The following is a 14,918-nucleotide window of genomic DNA, read 5'->3' on the forward strand; positions in this document are numbered from 1 at the left end:
TGCGCACGCATGCTAATGAGGCCTGGTTTACGCAACCTTGCCTCCCCGTATGCTAATGAGCTGTGATGGACGCCCAGGTATTGTAATGTATGCAAATGAGGCTGGGTCTAGGGTCATTCACCTTGAATTATGCAAATCAGGCCCTGTTTATTTGCATTTCCCCTTCACGCATGCTAATGAGCTCTGATGGGTGCTTGGTTATTTCAATATATGCAAATTAGCCCGGGTCTCCCCTCATTCACTCAGCAATATGCAAATCCACCCCGACTCATTTGCATTTCCCCGCACGCATGCTAATGAGGCCCCTGCTCTGTGCTAACGAGGCCCGGCGTATGCTAATGTATGCTAATGCGCCCCGCCCTCCTGACGACTGCCCCAGGGCTGCGGCTGCTGCTGTGGTGACTCCGCCCCTCGCCTGTCAGTCACCCGGCGGCCCCGCCCCGACCCTGCTGCGGGGCTGTCAGTCAGGGAGGAGGGCGGAGCCCTGCCTGAGGGGCGAGGCTCATGTATGCTAATGAGCTTGGTGAGGTTCCCAGCGCTTCCTGCGGGGTGGGGCATTCTAATTTATGCAAATGAGCCGCCTCACCGTCACGCCTCACACCCGCCCTCCCCTTATGCTAATGTATTCTGGTTTATGCTAATGAGCACCCGTTCCTCCCTTGCCTCTTGCTTTTCGTCATGGTAATGTATTCTAATTTATGCAAATGAGCCACCGTCCAACCCCTCCGTTGCCTCTGCCCCTCCCCTTATGTTAATGTAGTCTGGTTTATGCTAATGAGCAGGACCCCAGTTTCTCCCCAGCTTTTGCCCCTCCCCTTGTGAGAACGCATTCTAATGTATGCTAATGAGACCCGCCGGCGGATGTGTGTCGATGTTAATTTATGCAAATCACTTAAACCCCAATCCTTGCCCCTCCCCTTATGCTAATTTATTCTAATCTACGCAAAAACAAGTCCCACTCACTCCAGTGGGCTTTGGCCTGGCCTCATGCTAATGTATTCTAATTTATGCTAATGAGTCTTTTGCCATGTGTTTCCTCTGCCGTAAGCTAATGTATTCTAATTTATGCTAATGAGCTGTTATCATCTGTTTGCTCTGCCGTATGCAAATGCATTCTAATGTATGCTAATGAGCCTCCAACCACCCAGGACAGTCCCCCTCCGTATGCTAATGTATTCTAATTTATGCTAATGAGTTTCGCCAGCTGTCTTGCTCCGCCGTACGCTAATGCATTCTAATTCATGCTAATGAGCCGCCAACTCTGTATGCTAATGTATTCTAATTTATGCTAATGAGCCCGCCCCGCTCAGTCTCCCCTCCGTATGCTGATGTATTCTAATTTATGCAAATTCCCGTCCCCTCCCACCCAGGCGACTTCTCCAACTCGGACCTCGAGGATGCGGCCGGGGGACGCGGTAAGCCACGCCCACCGGTGACGTCATCTCCCCGTGTGCCCCGCCCACCGGTGACGTCATCGTCCCACTGATAGCCCCGCCCACCGATGACGTCACTTCCCCGCCCCTGACCGTTGTGCCCCCGCCCACCGGTGACGTCATCGTCCCAAATGCCCCCGCCCACCGATGACGTCACTGAGGGAAGGGGCCAGGGACGCCCAGGGGGAAACTGAGTCAGGGCTGCGCCGAGGAGTTAGTACTGTGCACCAGCACCCGCCACGTTGTGCGCGGTCGTCAAGTGAGTACCGAGCACAGCACCCGCCCCAGCAGTGAGTACCGAGCACAGCACCCGCCCCTTCCCTTCCCCTGCAGGCCCCGGCCGCGGCGGCGAGGGACCCCGGAGCGGGGAGCCGGACCCCGAAGGTACCGAGTACCCGGCCCGCAGCACCCGCCGCTAACGCTGCCCCCGCACTGAGCACTAACCGCGCCCAGCACCCGCCCGGTACTGAGCGCCCAGCACCCGGAGCCCTAGGTACTAACCGCTGCGTACTAAGTACCAAGCACCCTCGGCCCTAACCAGTCACTGCGCACCGAGCACCCAGCACCCCGAGCACTGAGTCCCGAGCTTGCAGCGCCTTAGTACTGAGTCCCCGAGCACGCAGCACCCCGAGCGCCTCGGTACTGAGCCCCAGCACCCCGTGCACTGAGTCCCGAGCGTGCAGCGCCTCGGTACTGAGCCCCAGCACCCTGTGTACTAAGTCCTGAGCTTGCAGCACCCCAAACACTCAGTCCTGAGCTTGCAGCACCGCAGCACTGAGCACCCAGCACCACCCTTGTGGCGGTCGCGCTGGCCCTGGCCCCGCCCCCTGAGGCCCTGGCCCCGCCCCCCCGGTCCTGACCCCGCCCCCCGCCCGCAGGCTCCGCCCCCCAGGGCCTGGTCCCCGGCCTCGTGGCCGCCGCGCTGGCCGCGCTCGCGGGCGGCGTCTCCAGCTTCGTGGCCTACCAGAAGCGGCGGCTCTGCTTCCGGGACGCGGGTGAGTGACTTCCGGGGGGCGGGGCTTCCGGGGCGGGGCTTCCCCGGGCGCTCGGGGAACACGGGGGACGGACGGCAGCCCCACTTCCGGTTCCCCGCTGTCCGTCAGCGCGGGAGGGAGGGACTTCCGGTGCCTGAGGGCGATGTCATCCCCACGGTGCGGACGGCAGCCCCACTTCCAGTTTCCGGCTGTCAGTCAGGGCTACAGGGGGGGACTTCCGGTGCCTGAGGGTGACGTCATCCCCGCTGACCATCCCCGGGGCTGTCAGTCAGGGTGGCAGGGCGGGACTTCCTGTACTTCAGGGTGACGTAATCCTTGCTTACAATCTCCGGGGCTGTCAGTCACGACGGAAGGGAGGGACTTCCGGTACCTAAGGGTGATGTCATCTGCACTGACCATCCCCCGAGCTGTCAGTCAAGGCGGGAGGGAGGGACTTCCGGTACCTAAGGGTGATGTCATCCCCAGGGCTGTCAGTCAGGGCGGAAGGGAGGGACTTCCGGTACCTAAAGGTGAATGCATCCCCGCTGACCAACCCCGGGGCTGTCAGTCACGGCGGGAGGGAGGGACTTCCGGTACCTAAAGGTGACGGCATCCCCACTGACCATCCCCAGGGGTCGTCACTCAAGGCGGGAGTTCGGGGCTTACGGGGTGACGTCACCCAGCCGTGGGAAGGGCTGTCATTCATGGCGGGAGGGTGGGACGTTTCGGGGGACACCCACTTCCGGTTCTCGTGATGTCAATCTCCACTGGAGGGCGGAACTTCCTGTCACTCCCCCTGACGTCACCCCGCTTCTCGTTCCAGGCCCCGCCCCCGTGTAGGCCCCGCCCACCCTCGGACCCGCCGGACCCCGGACTCCGCCCCTGACGTCTCAGGACCCGGCGGGCTCCCCGGCCATTCCCCTGCCTCGGCTCGGGCGCCGGAGGCCCCGGCCCCGCCCCGGCTGCCCATCACCCCTTGGGGGCGGGACTTCCCGCATCGCTGCTCATCTCAAAACCAAAGAGAGGCGGGACTTCCGGGGTCTGGGGTTCCGGGCTGTCAATTCATGGCCCCAGCTGTCAATCATCCCACGCCCGGCTTCGTATTTTTTAACCAAAGAGGGGGTGGGACTTCCGGTCCTCGGGGTCTCAGCCCCGCCCGCTGTCCCGGCCCCAGGGCGTCCATTGGAAGCCAAAGCTGCCAATCACGTCGCCCTCAGGATTCTTTTAAGCCCTAGGAGCGGGACTTCCGGCAACCGGGGTCCTGGGTCCCCCGTCCTGCTTCCCTGGGTGTCAATCCACGGCCCCAGCTGCCAATCACCTCGCCCTCAGCTTCATTTTAACCAAAGCAGGGCGGGGCTTCTGCTTCCAGGGGTTTGGCGTTCCGGCCACGCCCCCTCTCCTGGTCCTGGGCGTCCATTGGTCGTCCCAGATGCCAATCACCCCGCCCCCAGCTTCTTTTAACCAAAGAGGGGTGGGACTTCCGGGCCCCTGGGGGGGGAGTACTTTAGGAACCGCCCTCGTGACCCCGGGTGACCTTCCGCCCTGAGTCTGGAACCCCCCGTAGGCCCTGGGGCTTGCCGGGACCGCAGGCCACGCCCCCCGGGGAAACGACGGGAAGGGGCGGGGCCAGGCAGGCCGGAAACGGAAGTCAATAAAAAGTGTTTAAGCCCCAGGCGGGTTCTATGCGTGAGTCTGTCAATCACGGGCCGGGGGCGGGGCCTCCGGGGGGCGGCGCCTCCAGCGCTGGGGAACGGAGCCGGGAGAGCGTCGGTTCCCGTGTCAATCACCCTCTTGGGGCGGGACTTCCGGTTTCTGGGCAGAAAAACTAACAGAGTGCCGGGCATCTGTCCATCACTGTGCTAGGGCGGAACTTCCGGTGTCTGGACCGCGTTTCTGGGCAGAAAAACCAAGAGAGTGCCGGGCCCCTGTCCATCAACCCGCTGGGGCGGGACTTCCGGTGTCTGGACCCCGTTTCTGGGCAGAAAAACCGAGAGTGCCTGGCCCCTGTCCATCACCCCGCTGGGGCGGGACTTCCGGTGTCTGGACCTCGTTTCTGGGCAGAAAAACCAAGAGAGTGCCGGGTCCCTGTCCATCACCCCGCTAGGGCGGGACTTCCCTTGTCCGTTTTTCCCCTTCCTGCTTTGGCCCGAGAGGGAATAAGCCGGGCTTGTCAATCAGCGCCAGTGTGCGGGACTTCCTGTTCCGAGCAGAGGAAGCTGGAGAGTGTCGGTTCCTCTGTCCATCATCTCGCTGGGCTGGGACTTCCGGTTTATGGTCCGCACTTCCGGTCTAGGGAGAGAAAACCAAGGAGGGTCGGGGCCCCGTGTCCATCACCCTGCTAGGGCGGGACTTCCTGTGTCTCGCAGTCACTTCCTCTTCTCGGCCGAGAGGGGCGAAAGTCGGAAGCTTGTCAATCACTTTTGAGAGGGAGGGACTTCCTGTTTCGGTCGGAGTAATCCAACTGGGGTCTTTTCCTTGCCAATCACCATATCAGGGTGGGACTTCCTGTGTCCCGCTCCCAGTTCCTGCGCTGGGCGGAGAAACCCATGGAGTCTCGGCCTTCCCTGTCCGTCACCCCGCTGGGGCGGGACTTCCTGTCCCTTCCTTGGCAGAGAGCGGGGAGGGTCAGGCCCTTCAGTCACCGGGAGCGGGCGGGACTTCCTGTCCCAGTCAGAGGCCCCTGCAAGGTCTGCTCCCCTGTCCGTCACCCCGCTGGGGCGGGACTTCCGGTGTGTGGTCCGCAGTTCCTGTCCTCGGCAGAGAGCGGGGAGGGTCGGGCCCGTCAGTCACCGGGAGCGGGCGGGACTTCCTGTCCCAGTCAGAGGCCCCTGCAGGGTCTGCTCCCCTGTCCGTCACCAAGCTGGGGCGGTACTTCCGCTCCGTCCCCCAACTTCCTGTCCCCGGGACCGCTGTCGCCAGGACGGGGCGGGGCCGAGGCCTGATGGACGGCAGGGGGCGGCGCCTGGCCGGACCCCGCCCCCTTGGCCCGCGGTGACGTCATCCCGGGGGCTGTGATTGGCAGGGGCCCGGGGCTGAGACGGGGAGTCGTGGGACTGAGCGCCCAGCACCCGGGGCGGAGATCACTGAGCACCCAGCACCCAGCAACCGCGGCGGAGATCACTGAGCACTGAGCACCCACCTCCCTGGGCGGAGATCACTGAGTCCTGAGTACCCACAGCGGGTGCTCGGTCCTGGTGCTCAGTCCCGGTGCTCAGTGCTCAGTCCTGGTGCTCAGTCCCGGTGCTTAGTCCTTGTGCTCAGTCCCGGTGCTCAGTCCTGATGCTCAGTCCCGGTGCTCAGTCCCAGTACCTGTTGCTCGGTGCTCAGTCCTGTTGCTCGGTGCTCAGTCCTGGTGCTCGGTGCTCAGTCCTGGTGCTCGGTGCTCAGTCCTGGTGCTCGGTGCTCAGTCCTTGTGCCGGTGCTCAGTCAGGGTGCTGGGTACTCAAGGCCGTGCTTGGTGCTTTGGCTGGGTGCTCGGTGCTCAGTACCTCACCCTCCATGTTCGGGCCTGGCGCTCAGTCCCGGTGCTCGGTGCTCAGTCCTGGTTGCTCAGTCCCAGTACCCGGAGCTCACTCAGGTGCTCGGCGCTCAGTCCCCCCGTCCCGGGTGCTTTTGCTCGGTGCCCCGCCCGCCCCGCCCGCCCGGGCGCCTCCACCCCGGGTTCCCACGCCGCCCCCGCCCCCCCACCGCACCCCGGGAGAGAAATTCCTGCCGGACCGGCCCGGCCGGTCGGAGTACTCAGTCCCCAGCACCCCGCGGCGGCCCCGCCCCCCACCCCACCCCGCATCGCGCCCCACGCGGCCTCAGTTTCCACTCGGGGCCGACGCCAGAGCAGCCCGGAGGGACTCAGCACCGAGCAGCGAGCACCGAGCACCCAGCACCGCGGATGGAGACCCCGGGGCGGCCGCTGCTGCTGCTCTGGGTGCTGGCGGCGGCGGCGCTCGGTGAGTCGGGGCCCGCGGGGGGGGGTGGGGGGGGACGGGCGGAGGGGAGGACTGAGCACTCAGCACCCAGCACCCTGAGCGGAGCGGCGGAGTGGTTGGGGCCGCGGTGACGTCACCGGTGACGTCACGGGCCCCGGGGTTTGGGGGAAAAAAAAAAATCCAAATGAAATTCTGGAAATAAATTCTGAAAAAAAAATTTTTTTCAAAAAAAAATGAAATTTCGAAATTTTGATTTCGTTTGGAAAATTTTTAAATTTTGATTTCAAAATTGGAATTTTTTTCTGAACATCGGGAAATTTCTTTTTTTTTTTTGGAAATTAAAAAATTGAGGAAGAAACGTCGGCGCCGCCCGGGAGGGAGGGAGCGAGGGAGCGAGGGGACCCGGGTTCCCTTTGACAAAGAAATTTGTGAGAAAGTCAATTCCCGAAATTTTAAAAAATCGAAATTTTAAAAAAAAAATTTAAATTTGAATTTTTTTAAAAAAAAAACTTGGAAATGTTTTTGAAATCGGAAATTTTGGAAATTAAAATGAACGGGGAGTGGGGGATGAAGATGAGGAGGAAACGGCGCCGCCGGGAGGGAGGGCGGGGAACCGGGTTCTTTTTTTCAAACAGAAAAATGGGAAAATTTAAAAAAATAAAACAAAATAAAACCAAATCCCAAAAGGAAATTCGCAAAATTCGGCAAACGCGCCAAATCAAATGAGAAATTTGAATTTGAAAATATCAAAAAAAAACGAAAATTTGACCGAGAAATGAGAATTTCCCCCCTAAAAAAAAGAAAAAAAAAGAAATAAAGAATCTAAAAAAAAGAAAATGAACCAAGATGAGAAATTTAGAATTTAAAAAAACAAAAAGAAAAGAAAATCAAAAAGGAAAAAATCAAAAAACAAAAACAAAATTTGAATAAAAAGAAAAAACAAACCCGAAAACCCAAATTTGAATTTAAAAAAAAAAAAAAACAAAGAAACCGAGAGAGAAATCCAAAAGAAAAAAAACAAAAATCAAAATTTAGAATCAAAATTTCACGGCGTCCAACACAAAAACAAAATCAAACCCGAACCTTGATGGACAGACGGGGGGGGGGGGGGGGGGAGGGAGTGGAGGGAAGGAGTGGCCCGCCCCCCACAAAAAAAACCTAGAACCCGGGCTGGAAAATTCGAAATTTTCGAAAAAAAAAAAAAAAAAATTTGAAAATCTGCGAAAAATTGGGCAAAATTTGGCAAAAAAGTTTCAAAATTTTTCAAAATTTCAAAATTGAAATAAAAGTCCGGGGCCTGGGGGTTGGGGGTCGGGGGCGGCGGGGCGGGGACTTTTATTCTGGCGGGGCGGCCCCCCCACCTCACCCCCCCACCCCCGCCCGGAGGCCCCGGGTCCGGCTGACTCCGGTTTCTCCCCCCCGGGGGTGGGGGGGGGTGGGGGGTGCGGATGTTGCCGCTCGCGGTGACGTCATCTCCCCCCCCCCCCCCCCCGCAGCCGGCGACGGCGACTTCGACCTGGCGGACGCCCTGGACGACCCTGGTGAGCGCAGCACCCGGCACCCGGCGGGGCTAAGTACTCAGCCCCCAGCACCCTGCACCCGGCGGGGCTAAGTACCCAGCGCCCGGCGGGGCAAAGTACTCAGCACCCAGCACCCAGCACCCGGGGCTCGGGCTCGAGGTTCGCGGCGTCTCCCGGGTGCTTAGTGCTCGGTTGTTGTTGTTTTGTTTTTTCTTTCTTTTTCCCAGAACCCACGAAGAAGCCCAGCGGGGGTGAGAGGCGTCCTGGGGGGGTGAGGGGGTGCTGGTTGCTCGGTTACTTGGTTGAGGTGCTGGTTGCTTGGTTGTTGTGGGAGTGAGGGAGGTGCTTGTCACTCAGTTATTTGGTTGAGGTGCTTGTTGCTTGGTTTTCTTTTGGGGTGAGGTGATTGTTGCTTGGTTGTTGGGTAATGGGAGGTGCTGGTTGCTTGGTTGTTGGGTTGAGGTGCTTCTGCTTGGTTTCTGGGGTGAGGGAGGTGCTTGTTGCTTGGTTGTTGTGGGGGACGAAGGTGCTTGATGCTTGGTTCTTGGCTTGAGGTGCTGGTCGCTTGGTTGTTGGGTTGAGGTGCTGGTCGCTCGGTTGCCCCGGCCCTCCCGCCCCCCCCCCCGCCCTGGTTCGGTGCTCATCGCTCAGTGCCTGGGGTGCTGGCCGCTCAGTCCCCCCGCACCCCCCCAGGTCTCTACCCGCGGCTCCCGCAGGACCCGGCGCCACCCGACCCCCACGGCGGAGGTGAGTCGGGTGCTTGGTGCTCGGGGCTCAGTCCTCCTCCCCGGGCCACGGCGATGACGGATTTTTAGGCTGGGTGCTCGTAGCTCAGTATATAGGGTGCTGGTTGCTCAGTCCGCAGGGTGCTGAGGGCTCAGTCCACAGAGTGCTCGTAGCTCAGTCTGCAGGGTGCTGGTTGCTCAGTCCACAGAGATCTCATAACTCAGTCCACAGAGTGCTGAGTGCTCAGTCCGCAGGGTGCTGGTTGCTCAGTCCTCCCCCGGGCCCACCCCGACTACATCCGATCCCTTTGCATACCAGGGGCCTGCGGGGCGGATTTGCACGGCCCCGCCCACCCCGCATGCATTACCACGGCCCCGCCCCGTCTGCATACATTTGCATGTCATTAACGCCCCAGAGGGCCCAACAACGCTCATTTGCATAAATTTAAATAGAACGCGCGATCTCATTTGCATAAATTTAAATGAATGGACGGCCTCATTTGCATAAATTTGCATGCAACGCTAAGGTCCTCTGGGCGGATCTGCATAGCCCCGCCCACCCCCGCATACATCTGCATGTCATTAACGGGCGCGGCCAGCATGCGCTGGCGCTCATTTGCATAAATTTAAATAGAATGATTGGCAGCGGGAGGAGCCTCTCTGGGGCGCATTGGCGTGGCCCCGCCCACCCCTGCATACATTTGCATGTCATTAAAGGCCCTAGGCGCTCCTACTGCCGATGCCTCGGCGCCGATTTGCATAAATTTACATACAGAGCGGCGTCCTCTGGGGAAATTTGCATAGCCCCGCCCACCTCTCCCGCAACCCCGCACACATCGGCGGGGCCCGAAGGGCGCATTTGCATACATTTGCATATCAGCCGCGCACGCCCCTCACTTTTACCTCCCGAAATTTATGCAAATCTATGCAAATCCGTGGTTCCTTCCGCTGTAAAACCTCCCGGGGGCGTGGCTTATGCAAATTCATGCAAATCCACGCCCCGGTCACCCGGAAAGACATGTCCTTTATGTAAATTTATGCAAATTAGCCTCGTCTCCGTGGGAATTGCTGTGGTTTATGTAAATTTATTCAAAATCGGAGCGAGCCGGGCCCCGCCCCGCCCGGACATGATGGACAGACCCGGCCCCGCCCCCTCACTTCCTCTTCCTCCCCCCCCACAGGCATCGTTGGCGAAGGCGACCCCGGGCTGCGGCCCGGCTGGGGCGGGGCTTCCGGTGAGTGACGGGCGGGGCGGGGCCGGGGCGGGGCGGGGCTTCCGGTGAGTGACAGGGGCGGGGGCGGGGCCAGGGTAACAGCCCGGGTTCATGGGGCGGGGCCTGGAGTCGGGGGGCGGGGCCTAGGGTCCAAGGGACGTCCCAGCCCCGCCCCCTCATCCCCGTGTACTGAGCACCCAGCACCGCGGCTGTCGTGGACCTGGTGGGCGCCGGGGCCGTAGGGTGCTGAGTGCTCAGTCCATAGGGTGCTCGGTTGTTTGTAGCTCAGTCCCCAGGGTGCTGAGAGCTCAGTCCTCCCCTGGGAAACAGCCATAATAGTTTTCCATGCTGGGTGCTGGTAGCTCAGTCCCCAGGGTGCTGAGAGCTTAGTTTGCAGGGTGCTGAGGTCTCAGTCCTTTTCCTGGGTCACGACAAAGACAGTTCTCTCTGCTGGGTGCTGGTGGCTCAGTCCGCAGGGTGCTTGTAGCTCAGTCCTCCCCGGGAACCCCCACCAACCCCGACTCCGTCCCCAGTACCGAGCGCCGCCTCAGTCAGCACCCCCTGTGCTCGATTCCCCCCCCCCCCCCCGCAGACGTCTACCCCCCGCCCCGGCCCCGCCCCCGCCGCAGCCCCGCCCCCGCCCCGGCCCCGCCCCCCGCCGCACCACGACTACGACTTCGGAGGTGAGTGCTGGGGACTCAGTCCATCACCTCGCTGGCGGGTGGGGGTGGGGTGTATGCAAATGTATTCAAATCCATGCAAACGAGGCCTGGAGTGACGTCAGCAGGGCCGCGGCATTCAAATTGATGCTTGCGAAGGGCGGGGCTTTCTCTCAATATGCAAATTAATGCAAACTAGGGGCGGGAACCCGGCCGACACGCAAATTTATGCAAAAATGCGCAGATTTTATTTAAATTCATTTTTATTTAAATTTATGCAAATCAGCGCTGAGGTTTTCAAACGACGGGCGCGGCCGCCGCCTGGGTTCTTCACTGAACATGCAAATGTCGGCGAAGGGGCGGGGCGTATGCAAATGAACCTGGGAGCCTTCGGCTCTGGCCCAGAGGGGGGGAAAATAACCCATCACGGGTCTTCTAATTCATTCAAATTTATGCAAATCGGGTCTTGTTTATGCAAAGGGCCGATCTGGGTCCCTTCATGCCATGCAAATGCAGGCGGGTGGGCGGGGCTATGCAAATCCGCCCCGAGAGGCTTTCTGCGGCCCTGCTCCGAAGAATGTATTTAAATTTATGCAAATCAGGGCAACTTTCCTCCAAGGCCCCGCCCGGGTGTTTGGTGTCATGCAAATGTATGCAGACAGGGGCGGGGCTATGCAAATGTGCCCGGCTCGGATCCTTTCATTCATGGCTGTTCCTCGGGGGCCCTTAATGCCATGTAAATTTATTCAGGCGGGGGCGGGGCTATGCAAATTAACCCATCCAGCTGCTCTGGCTCCGAGTGGGAAACCATATAATTTATTTAAATTTATGCAAACCGGAGCCAAATGTATGCGGGGTCGGTGGGCGGGGCTATGCAAATCACCCGAGGGGAAGCTCCCGGTCCCCGTGTCCCGAGTGGGAGGCGGGGCGCCCTTCCGTTGTATTTAAATTTATGCTAATCACGGGCGCAGGGGTTCCGGCCGCTGCCAGGCAAGCTGTTCATCAATAATGATATTTAAATGTATGCAGGAGGGGGCGGGGCGAACGCAAATGGGCGGGATTTGGCACCGCGCTTGAGTTAAATTTATGCAAATGTATGCAAATCTGTGTCCATCCCATCGGAACAGCAATAATTTATGCAAAATTATTCATAATGTACGACTGTGGGGCGGGGCTCATGCAAATTTATGCAAATCGGTGCCCCGAGCAGTCGCTCTTTGTGCAAATTCATACAAATCAGCGCCGGAGCCGCCCGGATTTATGGAGATTTATGCAAATCATCGTCCACTTCCACGGGGTGGGCCTAGTTTATGCAAATTTATGCAAATCCTCGCCTCCCCTGTCCCGGGTGCAGTCATAATTTATGCAAATCTATGCGAGCCGGGCCACGCCCCCAGTGATTGACAGACCCGGGCCCCGACCCCTCATTCTCCCCCCCCACAGGCATCGGCGGCGAAGGCGACCCCGGGGCGCAGCCCGGCCGGGGCGGGGCTTACGGTGAGTGACGGGCAGGGGGCGTGGCCTGGGGCGGGGCCCGGAATCAGGGGGCGGCGCCCGGGGAGAGTGGGCGGGGCGCAGGGGTCAGGGGGAGGGGCCTGGTTCAGAGGGCGGGGTCAGGGATTTGCTGACCCCGCCCCCTCCTGACCCCGCCCCCTGCCCAGGCCGAGAGGAACCGAGTCCCCCGGTGGACAGCACCCAAGGTGAGGCCTGACCCCGCGTGACCCCCGTGTACTGAGCAGTGAGTACTCATCACCGAGGACTCAGCACCCCTGCCCCATGCACCGAGCTCCCAGCACCCCCCACCCATGCCGAGCACCCAGCAACCTGCACCCCCGCCCCGAGCACCGAGTACTCAGCACCCAGCACCCCCGAGCACCCTGAGCACCGAGCACCCCCGCCCCGTGCACCGAGTATGGAGTACCGAGCACCCAGCACCCCGAGCACCGAGCACCCAGCACCCCGTGCACCGAGTACCGAGTACTGAGCACCGAGCTCTCCCAAGCACCCCCCAACCCGTGCACCCAGCACCGAGCACCGAGCACCCAGCACCCCCGAGCACCGAGCACCCAGGACCCCCGAGCACCGAGCATCCAGCACCCCCCCTCCCGCCCCCAGGCAGCGCCGTGGCCCGCATCGTCTCCCCCATCGTCTCCGTGGCCGTCGTGGCGCTGCTGGGCGCGGGCGCCGCCTACTTCCGGTCGCGCGGGTGCCTGGGCGGAAGCCGCGGCGGCGGTGAGTGACGGCGCCCCCCCCTCCCCCGGGCCACTTCCGGTCACGGCTGAGGAGGCCACTTCCGGTCCCGGGGCCACTTCCTGTCACGGCTGGGGAGGGCACTTCCTGTCCCGGGGCCACTTCCGGTTGTGAGATGTGGCCTGGGGCGGGACTTCCGGGCTCCCACTTAGCCGATGATGTCATAGGGCGGAGCCTGGAGCCACTTCCGGTCACATTGGAGGCCACTTCCGGCCCTGGGGTCCACTTCCGGTTTTGGGATGGGGACTGGGGCGGGACTTCCGGGTTTCCCCTGGGGCGGTGACGTCATGGGGCGGGGCCTGGGGCCACTTCCTGTCCTGGTGGAGGCCACATCCGGTTTTGGGGTGAGGGGCGGGACATAAGGGCGGGGCTTTCCCCGACCCGTGCGATGATGTCAACGCCTCGGCCCCGCCCCCTCGGCCCCGCAGGCTCCGCCCCCGTGTGATGACGGACGGCGACGGCGTCGATGACGTCACCGCGACCCCGTGACCTCCCTCCGCACCCGGGACAGGAAGTGACCTGGAGGCTGCCGATCTCCGGACCCCGCCCCCTCGCCCCGCCCCCTCTCCCCCTGGCCCCGCCCCTCGCCCCGTCCTGTCCGTCAATAATAAAAGAAGCTGGGATCCCGGGTCCGTCTGGCGTGGTATTGAGTCCGTTTTGCATATGCTAATGAGCTCGTTTGCATATTCAAATCCCGCTTCTAAGTCTCCGCGGGGCTCAGGGTCTGAGAAATATGCAAATTTTATGCTAATGGACCACGGCGAAGTCCTGTTATGCAAATGAGCGCCGTGGAGCTCCACCCCTGGCCAATCGCGCATGCTAATGAGGTCATTTGCATATTCATATCTCCCTGCCCAGTCTCTGCAGAGCCCTGGTCCTGATGCATATGCAAATTTTATGCTAATCGGCCGCGACGCAAGCTCTGTTTTCCAAACGAGCACGGCAGGGCTCCATCTTGAGCTCATTTGCATACGCTAATGATGTCATTTGCATATGCAAAACAGCAAAGCACCACCTCCCGCTCCTTTCCAGGGCCCTGGCCTGGGCCCGCATGCAAATTGTATGCTAATGGCCCTCTGCTATGCAAATGAGTGCCGTGGAGCTCCAGCTATGGCTATGGGCCTATGCTAATGAGGTCATTTGCATATTTAAATCGCCATCTCCCACTCTCTTCCTGAGCCCTGGCTGGGGCACGTATGCAAATCGCATGCTAATGGCCCGGGGATACGGACTCCACTATGCAAATGACGCTGCAGAGCCCCAGCCTGGGAGGCCGAGGCTTCATTTGCATATGCTAATGAGGTTGTTTGCATGCTCGCTGCCCGGCCCACGAGCACCATGCCTATGCTAATTTCATGCTAATCAGGCACGACTCTGGGGGAGGGGCTATGCAAATGAGTGCAGTGGAGCCCCAGGGCAGTAGGACAGGGGAATCATTTTGCATATGCTAATGAGGTAATTTGCATATTCAAGCTGAAGCCCCCAGCGACTCAGCACTCAGCACCCGAGTCCACCGAGCGACTCAAGGCCAGCACCCACATGCACCAAGTCCCCTGCGCCCCCCCTCCCCGCCCTGTCACTCACCCGGCGTCCACAGCCAGGGTGCTTGGGGCCGGGTGATGATGCTCGATCGCGCGCCGGGGGTGGGCGGGGGCCTGATGGAGCTCATCCAGGGGGGTGGGGGGTGCTGGGGGCTGAGTCCCTGGGTGCTGGGGGCTGAGTCGGTGGTGCTGGGACTGAGCATCAGGGATGGGAACTGTTGGGTGCTGGGACTGAGTCCCTGGGTACTGTGACTCAGTCCACGGGTGCTGGGGGCTGAGTCCCTGGGTGCTGGCGCTGAGTCCGCGCGGGGCCCTGGGTCTGAGCATCCTGGTCGGGGTCTGCTGGGTGCTCGAACTCAGTCCTTGGGTGCTGGGACCGAGCATCCCGCGGCCTGGCACCAGGCACTTCCTGGGGCCCCGGGGCCGGACCCGGAGGTGCCGTGAGGGGGACTCGGGGATCAGCACCCGGGGGACTCGGCATTGAGCACCGGGTCCTGAGTGATTGACAGCCCCGGGGACACCAGGCCACGCCCCGGCCCCGCCCCCAGCCCCCGGCCCCGCCCCTCGGGCTCAGGAGAGATTTCTCCATCCATGCTGAGGCCCGGCTGTCAATCAGCGGCTCCGTCGGGGGTGACGTCATGCATGGGGCGATGATGGACAGCCCCGGGGACACCAGGCC

General features: G+C 61.0%; 1 protein-coding gene across 1 annotated transcript; it reads left to right on the plus strand.

The window, feature by feature from the left end:
- The first annotated feature begins 834 nt into the window (after positions 1–834).
- Positions 835–3,282, plus strand: Cd99 (CD99 molecule (Xg blood group)). Its single transcript, XM_028863498.2, has 4 exons — positions 835–1,415; positions 1,767–1,817; positions 2,312–2,428; positions 3,231–3,282. Exons 1-4 carry the CDS (start codon positions 1,343–1,345, stop codon positions 3,245–3,247), a joined length of 258 nt encoding a protein of 85 aa, XP_028719331.1. The 5' UTR covers positions 835–1,342; the 3' UTR covers positions 3,248–3,282.
- Positions 3,283–14,918: the final 11,636 nt, after the last annotated feature.

Source organism: Peromyscus leucopus, chromosome X (genome assembly GCF_004664715.2).
Source record: "Peromyscus leucopus breed LL Stock chromosome X, UCI_PerLeu_2.1, whole genome shotgun sequence".
In the NCBI taxonomy this organism is placed as follows: domain Eukaryota; kingdom Metazoa; phylum Chordata; class Mammalia; order Rodentia; family Cricetidae; genus Peromyscus; species Peromyscus leucopus.